Here is a 17,324-nt window from a genome sequence, read left to right as displayed (position 1 = left end):
AGTGTGTCCAGAGAAGGGCCACGAGCATGCTCAGAGGGCTGCAGCAGCTCTGCTGTGAGCACAGACTGAAAGAGTTGGGGCTGTGCAGGCTGGAGCAGAGGTGACCTTCTTGTGGCCTTCCAGGATCTGAAGTGGGCTACAAAAAAGCTGGGGAGGGACTTTTGAGGCTGTGAGGGAGTGGCAGGAGTGGGGGGAATGGAGCAAAGCTGAAGGTGGGGAGAGTCAGACTGGATGTGAAGAGGAAGTTGTTCAGCATGAGAGTGGTGAGAGCCTGGAATGGGTTGCCCAGGGAGGTGGTTGAGGCCCCATGGCTGGAGGTGTTTCAGGCCAGGCTGGCTGAGGCTGTGTGCAGCCTGCTCTAGGGTAGGGTGTCCCTGCCCATGGCAAGGGGGTTGGAACTGGCTGATCCTTGTGGTCCCTTCCAACCCTGCCTGATTCTATGATTTACAAGATAAATGCACAAGTTAAAAGTAGCACAGAAACACAACAGTCCTCCTAGAAACCAGAGTCCCCAGGAGGGGTCCCAAACACCCTTCCACCTTCTTTTCCACCCCTCTTACCTTCTCCCAGGCTTTGCCTTACGTGCAAGGTGAGATCGGAGGAACAGCAAGGGAGGGGTAGAAAGCAGAAGGATTAGTTACACAGAAACATCCCGGGGGAGATGAGTACAGGTTGCCAGAGCCCCACACCGACTGTCTCACCTATGCTTGTGTTCTTGTTTTGACACCTCAGCAAGCCTGTGAGTGCAGCAGGCATCACTGCTGGTTCCTTTTCACAGCCTACAATCTAACTTCCCTCACTCAAATATCCCAGCTTGCCTCAAACCAGCACATTTGGCTTCCTTCCCCTCCTCCTTTTTTTTCCTTTTTGAAACTCTGAGGTGGTTTGGAGGAGGATTTTTGACACCCTCCCCCCACCAAGGCTGGGAAGAGATGTAGGGAATTGGGGTGTGGGGGGGAAGGGGAAAAATCCCAATCCCCATCTGTGAAAGTTTTGTTTCTTAGGGCTGGATTTTTTTGTTTGTTTGTTTTAATAAAGTAGAACAAAGAACCAAACAACGACGCTGGGGTCTGAGCTCGGGCAGTTGTTTGTCGGTGAAGGAGGCAGAGGGAACTGCGTTAGGGAGCAGGCATGAGAGAGGAATAGGGCTACGAAGGGATAGAGAGCAGAGATGGGACTGGGATGAGGTTGGGAGGGAAATGGGATGACAAGGGGAAGATACCGGGATCAGGGAAGGGACCAGAAGGGTTTGGGGAAGGGATGGGAGCCACGGATAGAACTGGAGTTGGGTAGGCACTAGGATGGGGCTGGGAAGGCGCTGGTGGGCTTAGAGGGGACACGGAAGGCACAGGGACAAAGGACAAGAGTGGGAAGGGACTGGGATGGGGCAGGGAAGAGACAGGGACCAGGGATGGGACTGGGAAAGGATAACGACCGGAGAGGGGACCGGGATGGGTCTAGTGGCCTGGGAGGGGACAGAGACCAGGGCTGAGAAGGGGTTGGAGGGCACAGGCACCCCCCGCCCGGAGCCGCACCCCGCGTGTGCCCCGCACCCCGCTCGGTGACAGCCGCCGGCGGCAGGCGGGACGGGGCGGGGGCAGGGCAGTCCCGCGGCCCCTCCCCTCTCCGCGGCCCCTCCCCTGCTCTCTCCCCGCCTGAGCCCTCCCGGGACCGGGCAGCGCTCCGCGTTCCGCTCCACACCCACACCCACCGCCCGCCCCGGCGCGTTCCGCTTCCGGGTTCCGCTTCCCGGCTCCGCTTCCGGGTCCGGCCGGGTCCGTCCCGGCGGAGGTGGCGGCAGTGGCGGCGGCGGCGGCGGGCGGCGGGGCGGCTGAAGATGGCGGACCTGGAGGCGGTGCTGGCGGACGTGAGTTACCTGATGGCCATGGAGAAGAGCCGCGCCGCGCCCGCCGCCCGCGCCAGCAAGCGGATCCTGCTGCCCGAGCCCAGGTCAGGCCCCGCCGCTGCCCCCCGCCCGCCGCTGCCCCCCGCCTCCCGCCCCGGCCCCGCCGCGCCGCCTGCTGCCGCCGCCCGCGTCCCGCCTGGCTTCTGCCCCAGCCCCGGGGCATGGCATGCACGGGGGGCACCGGGGTGCAGGCGCGGGAGGTGCGGGCTGCGGGCAGGGCGCGGGGATGGGGACGGGTGCGGGGACGGACGGAGAGCGCCTGGGCACAGGGGCACGGCTGCTGGGTGCGCAGGCAGTGCCTGGGCACAGGGACACGGCTGCTGGGTGCACAGGCAGTGCCTGGGCACAGGGACGCGGCTGCTGGGTTCGCAGGCAGGCAGTGCCTGGGCACAGGGACACGGCTGCTGGGTGCGCAGGCAGGCAGGCAGTGCCTGGGCACAGGGACACGGCTGCTGGGTGCGCAGGCAGGCAGGCAGTGCCTGGGCACAGGGACACGGCTGCTGGGTGCGCAGGCAGGCAGTGCCTGGGCACAGGGACACGGCTGCTGGGTGCACAGGCAGTGCCTGGGCACAGGGACACGGCTGCTGGGTGCGCAGGCAGGCAGTGCCTGGGCACAGGGACACGGCTGCTGGGTGCACAGGCAGGCAGTGCCTGGGCACAGGGACACGGCTGCTGGGTGCGCAGGCAGGCAGGCAGTGCCTGGGCACAGGGACGCGGCTGCTGGGTGCACAGGCAGGCAGTGCCTGGGCACAGGGACACGGCTGCTGGGTGCACAGGCAGGCAGTGCCTGGGCACAGGGACACGGCTGCTGGGTGCACAGGCAGGCAGTGCCTGGGCACAGGGACACGGCTGCTGGGTGCACAGGCAGTGCCTGGGCACAGGGACACGGCTGCTGGGTGCACAGGCAGTGCCTGGGCACAGGGACGCGGCTGCTGAGTGCGCAGGCAGGCAGTGCCTGGGCACAGGGACACGGCTGCTGGGTGCGCAGGCAGGCAGACAGTGCCTGGGCACAGGGACGCGGCTGCTGGGTGCGCAGGCAGGCAGGCAGTGCCTGGGCACAGGGACGCGGCTGCTGGGTGCGCAGGCAGGCAGGCAGTGCCTGGGCACAGGGACGCGGCTGCTGGGTGCACAGGCAGGCAGTGCCTGGGCACAGGGACACGGCTGCTGGGTTCGCAGGCAGGCAGTGCCTGGGCACAGGGACGCGGCTGCTGGGTGCGCAGGCAGGCAGGCAGTGCCTGGGCACAGGGACGCGGCTGCTGGGTTCCCAGGCAGGCAGTGCCTGGGCACAGGGACACGGCTGCTGGGTGCACAGGCAGGCAGTGCCTGGGCACAGGGACACGGCTGCTGGGTGCGCAGGCAGGCAGGCAGTGCCTGGGCACAGGGACACGGCTGCTGGGTGCACAGGCAGTGCCTGGGCACAGGGACACGGCTGCTGGGTGCACAGGCAGGCAGTGCCTGGGCACAGGGACACGGCTGCTGAGTGCGCAGGCAGGCAGGCAGTGCCTGGGCACAGGGACGCGGCTGCTGGGTGCACAGGCAGGCAGTGCCTGGGCACAGGGACACGGCTGCTGAGTGCGCAGGCAGGCAGGCAGTGCCTGGGCACAGGGACGCGGCTGCTGGGTGTGCAGGCAGGCAGTGCCTGGGCACAGGGACACGGCTGCTGGGTGCGCAGGCAGGCAGGCAGTGCCTGGGCACAGGGACGCGGCTGCTGGGTGCACAGGCAGGCAGTGCCTGGGCACAGGGACACGGCTGCTGGGTGCGCAGGCAGGCAGGCAGTGCCTGGGCACAGGGACACGGCTGCTGGGTGCGCAGGCAGGCAGGCAGTGCCTGGGCACAGGGACACGGCTGCTGGGTGCGCAGGCAGGCAGGCAGTGCCTGGGCACAGGGACACGGCTGCTGGGTGCGCAGGCAGGCAGGCAGTGCCTGGGCACAGGGACGCGGCTGCTGGGTGCACAGGCAGGCAGTGCCTGGGCACAGGGACGCGGCTGCTGGGTGCGCAGGCAGGCAGGCAGTGCCTGGGCACAGGGACACGGCTGCTGGGTGCACAAGGCAGGCAGTGCCTGGGCACAGGGACACGGCTGCTGGGTGCGCAGGCAGGCAGTGCCTGGGCACAGGGACGCGGCTGCTGGGTGCGCAGGCAGGCAGGTAGTGCCTGGGCACAGGGACACGGCTGCTGGGTGCGCAGGCAGGCAGGCAGTGCCTGGGCACAGGGACGCGGCTGCTGGGTGCACAGGCAGGCAGTGCCTGGGCACAGGGACGTAGCTGCTGGGTACAGGGACATGGTACTTGGGTACACAGATAGCTGTTGGACACACAGACAGACAGCCCCTGGGCACCTACTGAGCTGGATATACAGACAGACAGCACCTGGGTGCACAGCCAGCCTCTGGGCACCCATGGAGCTGGGCACATGGGCAGACAAACAGCTGTTGGGCACACGCACCACCCGCTGTGCTTACACATGCATCCTGCCTGGCACAGGGACAGGGGGGCACCTGCCAGCACACAGTCACACCCGTTTGTTTGTGCCCCTGCCTACACCCACACATCATCCTGGCACATGCCTCCCCTGCCAGGCACTGGCACTGGCACTGTGTACCCACCCACATGCACACACATGGCACTTGGTTGACACACATAGGACCTTCTGGGCCACTCCCTGGGCACACATATGCGGGCACACACATGCCTGTGTCACTCCCTCCCCTACCCATGCACCCTTTTTCACAAGTTCCCTTTGCACACTTAGCCTGTGCCAGTTGTGTGACACAGGGCACAACATAACGGCATAGACCACAGCATGGCATGCAGCACAACATGGCACACAGCACATGGCATAGAGCAAAGCATGGCACAACACGTGGCATAGATCACAGGGTGGCACGCAGCAGCCTGGCAAATGCTGGTCTCTGTGCTGCTGGCACGCATGCAGCACCCTGCATGTGCGGGCACAGGCTGGCTTGCCCCTCCCCAGGCAACAGGAGGGGACTTGGGTGTGCCACTCTGGACCCCACCCTCCTGTACCTTAGCTGATGGGCACTAGTGAGGCTTTTTTGGGGAGTACCCACACCCCCAACCTCCTTGGCACCCCAGTGCGTGGGACACACTGCGTCGGACCTTTACTGGGCACCTAAACTGTATCACGTAGAGGGGACACACGATGGGAGGACACATCTGCCAGCTGGGCTTGGGGTGACGTGGGGGCACAGGAGGAGCAGGAGAGGGCCGTGGGAGGGGCACTGGGGTTGTTGGAAGCGCTGGGGGTGTGGTGGGCAGGTGGGCACTGAGCCCCTCTGGTGTGCCCAGCATCCGCAGTGTCATGCAGAAGTACCTGGAGGACCGCGGAGAGGTCACCTTCGACAAGATCTTCACGCAGAAGATCGGTGAGCTGGGGGCACTGGGGGACCTGAGGGTGCACCCACACACCTGGGGGTGCTGCTCGTGTGCCCGGGGGGGCTGCACGGGTGGCAGCTCTCATGCTGGCAGTGCCCATTTCCTGCCCTGCTCCCCTGAGGGAAGGCTGTGGGGCCAGGCTGGGTGGAGGTGGCAACGTCCCCCACCCGCTGTCCCCTGCCCTGTCACTTCCCCCCCCAGCGCTAACTGGCGCAGGCAGGAAGTGTCTCTCACTTCCTCCTGCTGGCTCTGGTGGTTTCCGGGCACGTCCTCCTGCCCCACAGTGCCTGCCTGTGTGCCCCTGCCCCACTGCTGCCACAGTCTCCTGTCCAGAGTGCCCTGGTGCTAACCAGTGTCCTCCTTGCCTCACTGGGTTGCCCTGCCAAGCACTGACCAGTCCCCAGCTTGGCAGTTTCCTGAGCCTGGTGGTGATGGGGACAGACAGGCCCGGGGGGCACCCCTGTGCCACTGAGACAGGGCTGGGGAGCGCACAGTGCCACGCCGGGGTGGGCACCGCTGACGCCGTTGCTCTGTGCCTGCCACAGGTTATCTGCTCTTCAGGGACTTCGCCTTCAACCAGGCAGAGGAGGCCAAACCCCTGATGGAGTTTTACGAGGAGGTGAGGTGGAAGGAGCCATCAGGATGGACCTCTGTGGTCACCAGCAGGGTTGAGGGTGGCGTTTGGTACCTGCAGTGCCCACAGACATGGCACCAAGAGCGTGCAGGGTGCCCAGAAAGTGATGGCACCCAGGGAATGTGGTACTCAGAGGAGCTGGGGCTGTAGTTGCTGGTGTACCAGGTCTTGGAGACCACCCAGCCTCGGTGTGGGGTGAGGACTGTGCCCTGTGGCGGCTGCGTGCCCCATGGTGGCAGTGTGCCCCTGTGCCATGGGGGCTGTGCCCTTGGCAGATCAAGAAGTACGAGAAGCTGGACTCGGAGGAGGAGCGGAGTGCCCGCAGCCGCCACATCTTCGACCATTACATCATGAAGGAGCTGCTGGCCTGCTCCCACGTGAGTGCCCTGGGGGCTGAGCTGCCACAGTGGTGTCCCCAGAGCGGGTGGGAGGGCTGTGCCCGGTGTGCCCACTACCCATTGTCTTCAGAGGCACCAACTTCTCTTCTGGGAGCCCCAGGCCAAGCCTTCTGGATGGGGATTCCTCCATGAGTTGCCCTCAGTCGTGCCCAGCCCTGTTACCCTGTGCCCTCTGCCCAGGGTGACACGGTCCCGTCTCACCTCACAGCCCTTCTCCAAGAGTGCCACCGAGCATGTCCAGAGCCGCCTGACCAAGAAGCAGGTGCCCCCAGACCTCTTCCAGGTGGGCATCACCCGGGACAGAGATGGGGTCCTTGCCACCTCTGGTACTCGGAGGGTTTATCCTTACAGGGGCTGGGAGCTGATGGTGACAAAAGGTCCCTAGAGGTGCTGGGGAGGGTCCCAGAAGGGCTGGAGCACCCCAGGGGATGGTGAGGAGGTCACCAGAGGGAGTGAGAATTGCTGGTGGTCCCCACAGTGTAGTCCCCAAGAGACATGGGGCCAGAGGTGGCAGGGGGGCTCCTTGGAGGGTGGTGATGTCCTCATCACCTAGAGATGACAGTGAAGTCCCCAGGGTGGTGACACTGAGGTCCCCAGTGACTCTGGGTTGCAGAAGCATCCCTAGAGGCCTGGCACGGTGGCAGGGTAGCAGCAGGGATGTGTGAAATCCCAGGGGGCTGGAGGACACCTCATGTCCTGGTGGAGTCTGAGGGGTTGGGGTGATGTGGGTGGCACTTGGGGACCCAGTTCTGAGCCTCATGTCCCCTCCAGCCCTACATTGAGGAAATCTGCCAGAACCTGCGTGGGGGCATCTTCCAGAAATTCATCGAGAGGTGAGCTGGGGAAAGTCCCTGCTGGCCCAGGCTGTCCCACCCCACGGGGGACAAGGCCTCCTGACACAGACAGGGCACAGGGCTCCCCTCCTAGATAGGAGCTCTGGCGGTGTCTGTCCCCACACCAGGGACTCAGGGGACTCTTCTCATCCCCAGGTGTGATCCAGGGTCTCGCTGTTCCCAAAGAGGGGTCCTGGGGGGTGCTCCCTGCCTGCAGACAAGTCCGAGGGGTCTCTCTGCTCCAAGATGGGTCCTGGTTGGGGGGATTCCTGCAGGGGCTCCACTCTTGCCCTCTCTCTGCTTCCTTGCAGTGACAAGTTCACAAGGTTCTGCCAGTGGAAGAACGTGGAGCTGAACATCCATGTGAGCAGGGACCCCTCTGGGCACTTCCCAGGGAGGGGGGGACATGGGCACAGAATGCCCTCCCCTAGGCTTTCACCGAGCTTAGGGGGACGTGCGGAGCAGCCTCCGTGTTCCTCACCTGGGGAGACTGAGGCAGGGTGTGGGACGTCACCACAATCAATACCATCACCACCGTCCTCTTCCCACCACCACCACCATCCTCTTCCCACCACCACCATCCTCATCCCACCACCACACTCACCATCACTACCATCCTCATGCCACCACCGCCATCACTACGACCACCACCATCCTCATCTCACCACCACCCTCATCCCACCACCACCATCACCACCACCACCATCCTTATCCCATCACTGCCAGCACCACCAGCACCACCCCACCACCATCAACACCGTGGACAGATGCAGATCTTGGTGCAGGACTGGTGCTGTAGAACCTAGGGGTGTGCAGCCTCACCTTGGAGCTTGTTCTCACCACCTTCCCTCCCCTCCTCCTCACCCCTCTCCAGCTCACCATGAACGACTTCAGCGTTCACCGGATCATCGGCCGTGGTGGCTTCGGGGAGGTCTACGGCTGCCGGAAAGCAGATACAGGCAAAATGTAATGGTGGGGGGGACACAACTCCATCGTGGTGGGGCAGGAGGAGGTCTGCCTGCTCTGGGCGCATGGCACTGGGGCTGTGCTGGTGGTCCCCAGGGCATCAGGGGTGATGTTGCCATGCTGACGGCTTGTGGCAGCGTCACCATGGTTACAGGTCTCTGGGGGATTCGGGGATGTCACGGCCGTGGGTGGTAGCTGGATGTGGTGATGTGGCCTGTGGGTGCTGGCAGCAGAGGGACGTGATGGCATGGATGTGGTTGGTGGGGCCCTGGTGACACGGTGGTGGCACTGGAGGAGGGATGTGAGACAGCAACAGGACCCTGCAGGGACTCTTTGCTCACCACCCCCCCAGGTATGCCATGAAGTGCTTGGACAAGAAGCGCATCAAGATGAAGCAGGGTGAGACCCTGGCCCTCAACGAGCGCATCATGCTGTCCCTCGTCAGCACTGGGGTGAGCAGGCCACAGCACAGGCACTGGGCAGGGCTGGCACGGGCCAGGGCAGACGGGCAGTGAGGGCAGGGTGTCCCTGCAGCACCACTGGCACTGCACCGTGACCCTGTCCCTCCCGCCAGGACTGCCCCTTCATCGTCTGCATGTCCTACGCCTTCCACACGCCCGACAAGCTCAGCTTCATCCTCGACCTCATGAACGGTGAGAGGGCTCCGGTGCTGAGGGACCCCTGGGCACAGAGGGCGGTGCCAGGGTGACAACTTGTCGCTGTTGTCGCAGGAGGAGACCTGCACTATCACCTGTCCCAGCATGGTGTCTTCTCAGAGGCAGAGATGCGGTTCTACGCAGCCGAGATCATCCTGGGCCTGGAGCACATGCACAGCCGCTTCGTGGTGTACCGGGACCTCAAGGTGGGCACCCACACCCCACTGGGCACCCCCGTGCCCTGCAGGTGTTTAGAGGCCTTCCCCCCACCCTCCAGCATCCCTAGGAACCCCCCCACAGGACCTTGTGAGCACCCACAGATATCACAGGCACCCACAGAACCTGCAGGAGCTCTCATACCCTGTGAGCGCTGCCTGAAATGTGGGCACCCACAGGTCCCGTGGACACCCCAAAGCTCCATGGTTGCCCCCAAACTCCGTGGGCACACCAAAATTCCATGGGTGTCCCCCCTACAAACCACGGGCACTCTTGGGACCCCATGGCCATCATCCTGAGACCTCAGAGTGGGCACTCAGAGACTCTACCAGAGCATCCCAGTCCCCAAATCCTACAGAGCACCCATATGGGCGCTCCCAACCTCGCTGCCCACGCTGTGCCCATGGGCAGCATTTGGGCTGAGGGTTGGCACCGTGTCTTGGCAGCCAGCAAACATCCTCCTGGACGAGTTTGGGCACGTCCGCATCTCAGACCTGGGCCTGGCTTGTGACTTCTCCAAAAAGAAGCCCCATGCCAGTGTGTGAGTGTGCCCATCCCCTGCCTGCCCTGCCCAGCTGCCTGGCACGGCCCCTGACCCTGCTTCTGTGCTGTGCCCTCACAGGGGCACACATGGGTACATGGCACCAGAGGTGCTGCAGAAGGGAGTGGCCTACGACAGCAGCGCTGACTGGTTCTCACTGGGCTGCATGCTCTTCAAACTGCTCCGGGGGTGAGCCTGTGGGCACCAGCGGGCACTGGTGGGCACGGACGGGCACGGGTGGGCACCGCTGAGTTCCCTTTTTGTCTGGTGGCCGCAGGCACAGCCCCTTCCGGCAGCACAAGACAAAGGACAAGCACGAGATCGACAGAATGACCCTCACCATGGTGAGCAGGGCGGGTGCCAGGGGGTGCTGAAGGCAGGCAGGGAGAGGGCACCAGCACCCCGGTGCTGGCTGTGCCATCCTCTGCCGTGTGCTGGCAGAGGTCTGGAGGGGGCACAGAGAGCGTGTGAAGGAGTGAGGGACAGCTGGTGCTTACAGTGGGCAGTGCCTGGAGTGTGCATTGCTGCCCACCCGTGCAGAATGGCACGCGTGCCCCCCTGCCCAGGCGTGCCCACACGTGCCCCTCCCGCAGGCGGTGGAGCTGCCGGATTCCTTCTCCCCTGAGCTCCGCTCCCTGCTCGAGGGGCTGCTCCAGCGGGACGTCAACCGGCGCCTGGGCTGCATGGGCCGTGGGTGAGTCCTGCTGGGCACGGCGGGCACCAGGGCGGTGCCCGTGGCTGTGGCGGGGAAGGAGGGTGAGCTGGCACAGCACCCTGACCCCCAGGGCTCACCCCACCTCTCTCTGCAGGGCTCAGGAGGTGAAGGAGGAGCCCTTCTTCAAGGGCCTGGACTGGCAGATGGTTTTCCTGCAGAAGGTGAGAGGGGCACAGGGGCACGGGGAAGCAGGGTACAAGGAAGGGGGCAGAGGAATGAGCATGGGGGCACAGGGAAGGGATAAAGGGCACAAGGGACTACTGTGGGGGCATAAGGAGGGGATATGAGAGCGAAAAGGGATGGGGGGTTCAGGGAATGGGTTTGAGGGCATGGAGGAAGAGGGTAAAGGGAAGAGAGAGGGGCACAAGGAAGGGGTTTGAGGGCACAGGAAGGGGTATAGGACACGGAGAATGGGTAAGGGGTGTAGGGAAGTGGTGTGATACAGAATGGTTACAGGGGCACAGGGACTGGGTTTGGGAGCACATGGAAGGGATATGAGGGTACAGGAAGGGGGATGTGGGCACGGAGAAGGGGAATGAGGGCACAGGGCAGGGCATGTAGGCACAGGGAATGGATTTGCGGACAGGGAAGGGATACAGGTGCACGGGAGGGTATAGGGGCATGAGGAAGGAGTGTGAGGGCACAGGAAGGGGCATGTGGGCAAGGAAAGGATATGGCCACACAGGAAGGGGCATATGGGTGCAGGTTAGGGGCACCGGAAGGTACAGGGACCCAAGGAATTGGACTGGGGCACCAAGAAGGGGTGCAAGGGCACAGGAAGGGGCATGTGGGCACAAGAAGGGGCATGTGGGCTCAGGGAAGGGGGTTGTGGACAGAGTGGGTTCAGGTGCACAGTGCACAGAAAGGTATGGGGGCATGAGAAAGGAGTATGGGGACATAGGAAGGGGCATGTGGGCACAGGGAAGGGGTGTGACAATATGGGGGCGTGTGGGTGCAAGGTGAGGGCACAGAAAGGAGTACAGGGACATGAGGAATGGGACTGAGTGGCACAGGGAAGAGGTATGAGGACACAGGGAGGGGCATGCGGGCTCAGAGAAAAGGAGTATGAAGGCACAGGAAGTGGTCTGGGGGCACAGGGAAGGAGTAGGGGCCATGGGCAGCCTCACCCACCTCTCCTGCTGGCAGTACCCACCGCCCCTGATCCCGCCCCGCGGCGAGGTGAACGCGGCTGACGCCTTCGACATCGGCTCCTTCGACGAGGAGGACACCAAGGGCATCAAGGTACCTGCTGGAGCCCAGCCTCCGAGGGGCTGGGGGGGACAGAAACGGCTGGCAGTCCCTTCACCCCGTGCCAACCTCTGTGCCCACCAGCTGCTGGAGAGTGACCAGGAGCTCTACCGGAACTTCCCGCTGACCATCTCGGAGCGGTGGCAGCAGGAGGTGACCGAGACAGTCTTCGAGGCCGTCAACGCCGACACCGACAAGCTGGAAGCTCGCAAGAAGGCCAAGAACAAGCAGCTGGGCCACGAGGAGGGTGAGTGGGGACAGGGCTTCCCACCCCTGGCATGCCCTCTGCGTGCCCTGCCAACCTGGCTCTGGACTAGCATCTCCTTGGCGTGCAGAATGTGCCCTCAAGGCACTTGGCAGATGGCACCAAGCTGGGTGGCAGCGTTGGTCTGCTGGAGGCTCCGCAGAGGGGTCTGGCCAGGCTGGGTCCATGGGATGAGTTCACCAAGGCCAAGGGCTGGCTCCTGCACCTGGGTCACAACAATCCTAGGGAGGCATCAGGCTGGGGGCAGAGTGGCTGGAAACTGCCTGGTGGAAAAGGACCTGAAGGGGTTGGGGACAGCAGCTGGAGATGAGCCAGGGTGTGCCCAGGTGGCCGCAAGGGCACCAGCAGCCTGGTTTGGATCAGCAAGAGTGTGGCCAGCAGGAGCAGGGCAGGGATTGTCCCCCTGGTCTGAGCACCACTGAGGACACTCCTGGAATCCTGGGGTCAGGTTTGGGCTCCTCACTCCAAGAAGGACATTGAGGATCTGGAGCAGGGCCAGAGGAGGGCAACACAGCTGAGGGAGGGTGTGGAGAACAGGAATGGTGAGGAGCAGCTGAGGGAGCTGGGGGTGTTGAGGCTGGGGAAAGGAGGCTGAGGGGAGAGCTTCGGTTCTCTGCAGCTGCCTGCAAGGAGGCTGGAGCCAGGTGGGAGCCAGGTGGGGTTGGGCTCTGCTGCCAAGGAAGAAGTGCCAGGACAAGAGGAAAAGGCCTCAGGCTGCTCCAGGGGAGGTTTAGGTTGGACATGAGGAACATTTTCTTGCCCTTGAGGATTGCCGAGGCCTGTCCCGGGCTGCCCAGGGCAGTGGTGGAGTCCTCATCCCTGGAGGGGTTTCAAGAAGCCTGTGGCCATGGCACTTGGGGCTGTGGTTTAGTGGGCATGGTGGTGCTGGGTTGGTGGTTGGACTGGTTAACCTCGTCGGGCTTTTCCAACCCAAACAACTCTGCCATTCCATGGTGGGCACAGATTATGCCATGGGCAAGGACTGCATCATGCACGGCTACATGGCCAAGCTGGGCAACCCCTTCCTGACGCAGTGGCAGCGCCGCTACTTCTACCTCTTCCCCAACCGCCTCGAGTGGCGCGGGGAGGGCGAGTCACCGGTAAGGCAGGCGCTGGACGGGCACAGGCGGGCACACTGTGCTGCTGGGGGACAGCAGAGCAGGCACAGAGTGGGACATGAGGGGCACAAAGAAGGAGATGGGCACAGAGGGGTATGAAGGGCACAAAGGCCCATGTGAAGGGCACAAAGTGGTCTATGGGGGACACAGGGGAGAATGAGGGCACGAAATGGGGATATGGATGGCACAAAGTGGGGATATGGAGGGCACAAAGTGGGGTATGAGGGCGCCAAGAGGGGTATGGGGGCCAGAGAAGCAGATACGGGGGCACAAAGTGGGGTATGAGGGCATAAAGGGTGATACACAAGGTGCTAAGTGAGGTATGGAGGGCACAGAGGGGAATACGGGGGGCACAGAGTGGGATACAGGGGACACGGTGGGATGTCGGGGGCACAGTGGTGGGTATGAGAGACACAAAGTGGGATGTGACTGGCATAAAGAAGGGTGAGGGATGTGCAGAGGCAGGCGTGGCGCTGTGAGTGAGGGGTATGGGGACACGCGCTGGGGGGTGCCCGGGGGCAGGGCTGAGCCTGTGCCCGCAGCAGTCCCTGCTGACCATGGAGGAGATCGACTCGGTGGAGGAGACGCAGGTGAAGGAGCGCAGGTGCATCCTGCTCCGCATCCGCGGGGGCAAGCAGTTCGTGCTGCAGTGCGACGTGAGTGTGCCCCACCTTGGTGCCCACCCCTAGGCTCGCTGCCCACCCCTGCCCCTCGCCACCTACCTCCCCTGGGTGCCAGTCGCTCCCTGCTGGGCACTGACCCACTTTTGCTGGGCTCTGGGCTGCTCCTGCTCACTGCTAGCATGCACAGGGCCAGGTGCTGGCCACCCTCAGCCCATCACTGCCCATCTTCTGCCAACTGCTAGTCACCCTCAGACAATCACTGGCCATGCCCTGCCAGCTGTTGGCCACCCCCAGCCCATCACTGGCCATCCTGTGCCATCTGCTCATCACTCCCTGCCCATCACTGGCCGTGCCCTGCCAGCTGACCCTGCATGTTGAGCCCCCCAAGCCATTGCAGGGCACAAGGACTGAAAGCTTAGTCCTGGCACCTTGGAAGCCCCTGACCACCTTGTGCCCTGCCGTTGCACCCTAGGGAACCCCAAACCACCCTGTACCCTGCCCAGGCAGCCTGAAGAGCTCTGTCCCGATCCTATACTGTGTCCTGGCACCATGGGGAGCACCCCTGGCACTTCAGTGAGCCCCAAACCACCTTGTAGTTTCTCCTGGCACCTCAGCGAGCTCCAAACCACCCTGTACCTTCTCTTGGCACCTCAGAGAGCCCCAAACCACTTTATACCATACGCTGGCACCTTGGGGGAGCCCTGGGCTGATCCCGTGGCCTTCCCTGGGGAGCCTCACCCTGACCCAGTGCCCTACCCTGGCACAGAGCGACCCGGAGCTGGTGCAGTGGCGGAAGGAGCTGCGGGATGCCCAGCGCCAGGCCCAGCAGCTGCTCCAGCGGGTACCGCGGATGCAGAACAAGCCCCGCTCGCCCGTGGTGGAGCTCAGCAAAGTGCCCTTCATCCAGCGCTCTGCCAACGGGCTCTGATCCCTTGCCAGCAGACTCTGACCCTGTGCCAACGTGCCCTCCCTTCCTCCCCCAATTCCCACCCCACCTCTAATTTATTGGGTTGGGTTCCCGTGTGCCCCTTGCTCCTTCTTGTCATCCCCTGGGCTTGGCATTGGAGGATGCCTGATGCCCTTTTCATCTGCTGGGCGTGGAGTGGGCATGGCTGTGGCATCGCCATCCCAGCCTCTGGCGTGGAGCTGGCACTGGGCACGTGGCATGGCCTGGAGCCTCTGCCCAGTGTGTGTTCCCCCCCAGATCCTCTGTGAACTCTCCGGCTAAGATGAAGGCAGCCCCCGCCCCGTGCCATCTCCCCATGCCCCCTCTCTGTGCCCACCTGCTTTGCCACTGCTGTGTGTGCCAAAAAGGGGCAGGTGGGTGCCCAGCTTTGGACGGTTTGGGTGGGGAACTGGGCATCTCATCTCACCCTTTCTGTAGCCTTTGCCTACTTCCCTGCCAGCCTGGCGTGCCCTGGCTAGGCTATGCCCGGCGTGTGGGTGCCAAGTCCTTGGGGTGTGTGTATGTGTGTGTGTGTGAGTGAATGTGCCTGGGGGACCCCCCTGTAAATACTGTGCCATGGGTCCCCTGTGCCACCCTTCCTTCTCCCTCCCTGGGCAAAGAGGGCACCCTCAGCTCTGTGCCACCCCCCACCTTGTAGGGCTGGGGGGCATTGGGTGGGCAAGGAGGAGGAAGGAGTAGGTGTCACCCCCCCTGAAATCAGCCTGGTGTGTTGGTGGTGGGTGGGCACAGGAGCATGGTGTTACCCAGGACCACCCCTTGCCCACCCTGGCAGCATCTGTAAATAGTGGGTCCGCTGCAGGGCTAGAGGTGGCACCAGGGCCCTTGAAAGAGATTTTAATGCTCAGAGAGGTGAGAATGGGAGAAGAGAAAAAAGAGACAAGAAAAAAAGAGGTTTTATAATAAAAAAGCTGGGAAAATGCTGCAGGCTTTGGCTGCTGTGTCCCAAACGTCCTCCTGGGGCACCTCGGGAAGTGTGGGTGAGACCTGGCAGAAGGACACAGCTCTGAGAGTCCTGACTGACCCAAGTGCAAGCTCTGCTTGGAGGCCTGCAGCCTGTGGTGTTCCCCAGGGGTCTGGGTTGGGCCCAGGCTTGTTCATCATCGTCATCAACCACACAGATGAAGGGATGGAGTCGACCCTCAGCCAGTTTGCTGGTGGTATAGAACTGGGAGGAGTGGTTGGCACCATCAGGCTCTGCTGCCATTGAGAGCTGGCCAGGCTGGGGAGCTGGGAGAGAGGAACCTCATGGAGATCAACCAGAGCAAGAGGAGGGTCCTGCACCTGGGGAGGAACAACTCCCTGCAGCAGTACAGGTGAGGAGTGACCTGCTGGAGAGCAGCTCCGTGGAGAAGGACCTGGCAGTGCTGGTGGAAAGCAGTGTGCCCAGGAGCCAGCAATGTGCCCTCGTGGCCAAGAATGCCAGTGGTGTTCTGGGGGGCATGAAGAGTGTGGCTGGCAGGTTGAGAGAGGTTTTCCTCCTCTGCTCTGCCCCTGCCAGGCCACAGCTGGAGTCCAGGGTCCAGTTCTGGTCTCCCCAGCTCAGCACAGACTGGGAACTGCTGGAGAGAGTCCAGGGCAGGCTCTGAAGGTGCTGAGGGGCCTGGAGCAGCTCTGTGAGGAGCAAAGGCTGAGAGCCCTGGGGCTGTGGAGCCTGCAGGAGAGCAGCCCCAGAGGGCATCTGCTCAGTGCTCAGCAACAGCTAAAGGAGCTGTGGGGGGCAAGAGGCTGGGGCCAGGCTCTTGTGAGTGGTGCCCAGGGCCAGGCCAAGGGGCAGAGGGCACAAAGTGGAGTGCAGGAGGTTGCATGTGAGGCTGAGGAGAAGCTTGTTTGGTGTGAGGGTGCTGGAGGGCTGGAGCAGGCTGCCCAGAGAGGTTGTGGAGTCTGCTTGTGTGGAGAGCTTGCAAGTGGCCCTGGGCATTGTGCTGCTGGGCAAGCTGCTGTGGGTGCCCTGCTTTGGCAGGGGGCTTGGGCTGGCTGATCTCCAGAGCTCCCTCCCAACCTCACCCTGCTGGGATTCTGGGATTCCGTGTCCTGTGGTGGCAGAGGTGGCCTTGTCCCTGCCTTAGGGCCACCATGCCCAGCTCCCTGTTGCCTCTGAGGGGCTGCCAACTTGTTCCCCACCCTGGCACCTTGAGGGTGAGAGTGTCCTGTGGGATGGTCTCTGGTGCTTGGCGCTCCACCACGCCTGGCAATGGTTCCCGGAGCTGGTACGCCGGTGCCCCGGTGTCCTCTGCACTGTGCCCGGTGCCCTGTCACGCCCGGCGGCCCTGCCGCTGTGCCTAGCGCTGATTCTAGGTGCCGGTGCCTCACCACCCGTCCCCACCGCACGCCCTGCCCGGTGCTGGTCCCTGGTGCCCCGCAGCACCCCGTTCCAGCTACCGGTGCTCGGTGCCCAGCGCCCTCCCTGACCGTGCCCGGTGCCTGTGTCAGTTCCGGCTGCCGGCGCTCCGTGCCCCGTGACACTGTGCCGAGTGCCGGTGCCAATTCCGGCTGGCAGTGCCCCCCGCTCCGTGACTGCTGCCCCTCCCGGTGCCCGTGTCAGTTCCGCAGCCGGTTCCCAGTCCCGGTGTCAGTTCTGGGCAATGGTGCCCAGTGCAGCCCCGGTGCCAGCTACTGGTACCAGCCACCGGCTTCCCCGCTGTGCCCGGTGTCGGTGTGTCCCCTCCCCGGTACCAGCGTTAGTTCCGGGTGATGGTGTCCGGCACCCGGTGCCCCCTTCCCTCGATGCCAGTGTCAGTTCCTGCTGCCTGTACCCGGTACCCAGTACCGGTGCCCCCCCCCTGCCGATGCCAGTTCTGGCGGACGGTACCCAGTTCCTGTGTCGGTTCCAGTGCCCAGTGCCGGT

At 63.6% G+C, this 17,324-nt stretch overlaps 1 protein-coding gene across 3 annotated transcripts; it reads left to right on the top strand.

The window, feature by feature from the left end:
• Window positions 1–1,755: 1,755 nt before the first annotated feature.
• Window positions 1,756–15,399, top strand: GRK2 (G protein-coupled receptor kinase 2). Of its 3 annotated transcripts, none has more exons than XM_064163429.1 (21): window positions 1,756–1,950; window positions 5,213–5,289; window positions 5,845–5,918; window positions 6,209–6,310; window positions 6,540–6,614; window positions 7,103–7,164; window positions 7,476–7,527; window positions 8,039–8,130; window positions 8,483–8,582; window positions 8,705–8,783; window positions 8,862–8,992; window positions 9,449–9,543; window positions 9,625–9,732; window positions 9,821–9,887; window positions 10,137–10,237; window positions 10,353–10,419; window positions 11,405–11,500; window positions 11,591–11,753; window positions 12,735–12,871; window positions 13,435–13,545; window positions 14,279–15,399. In XM_064163429.1, the coding sequence occupies exons 1-21, from the start codon at window positions 1,838–1,840 to the stop codon at window positions 14,438–14,440; spliced, it is 2,064 nt and encodes a 687-aa protein (XP_064019499.1). In that variant the 5' UTR covers window positions 1,756–1,837; the 3' UTR covers window positions 14,441–15,399. The 3 variants fall into 3 exon arrangements, with proteins under 3 accessions (XP_064019499.1, XP_064019498.1, XP_064019500.1); XM_064163428.1 differs by having other exon boundaries at window positions 13,432–13,545; XM_064163430.1 differs by lacking the exon at window positions 5,213–5,289 and having other exon boundaries at window positions 1,861–1,950; window positions 13,432–13,545.
• Window positions 15,400–17,324: the final 1,925 nt, after the last annotated feature.

This window comes from Pogoniulus pusillus, chromosome 24 (assembly GCF_015220805.1).
Source record: "Pogoniulus pusillus isolate bPogPus1 chromosome 24, bPogPus1.pri, whole genome shotgun sequence".
Taxonomy (NCBI): Eukaryota; Metazoa; Chordata; class Aves; order Piciformes; family Lybiidae; genus Pogoniulus; species Pogoniulus pusillus.
Note: the sequence above shows the minus strand (reverse complement) of the source record. Positions and strands in the feature narration are given on the sequence as shown.

Coding starts and splice junctions, on each gene's coding strand:
- GRK2 (XM_064163428.1), top strand. CDS start 1,838: ATGGCGGACCTGGAGGCGGTGCTGGCGGACGTGAGTTACCTGATGGCC. Junction 8,583..8,704: donor TGTCCCTCGTCAGCACTGGG/GTGAGCAGGCCA, acceptor CCCTCCCGCCAG/GACTGCCCCTTCATCGTCTG. Junction 10,420..11,404: donor AGATGGTTTTCCTGCAGAAG/GTGAGAGGGGCA, acceptor TCCTGCTGGCAG/TACCCACCGCCCCTGATCCC.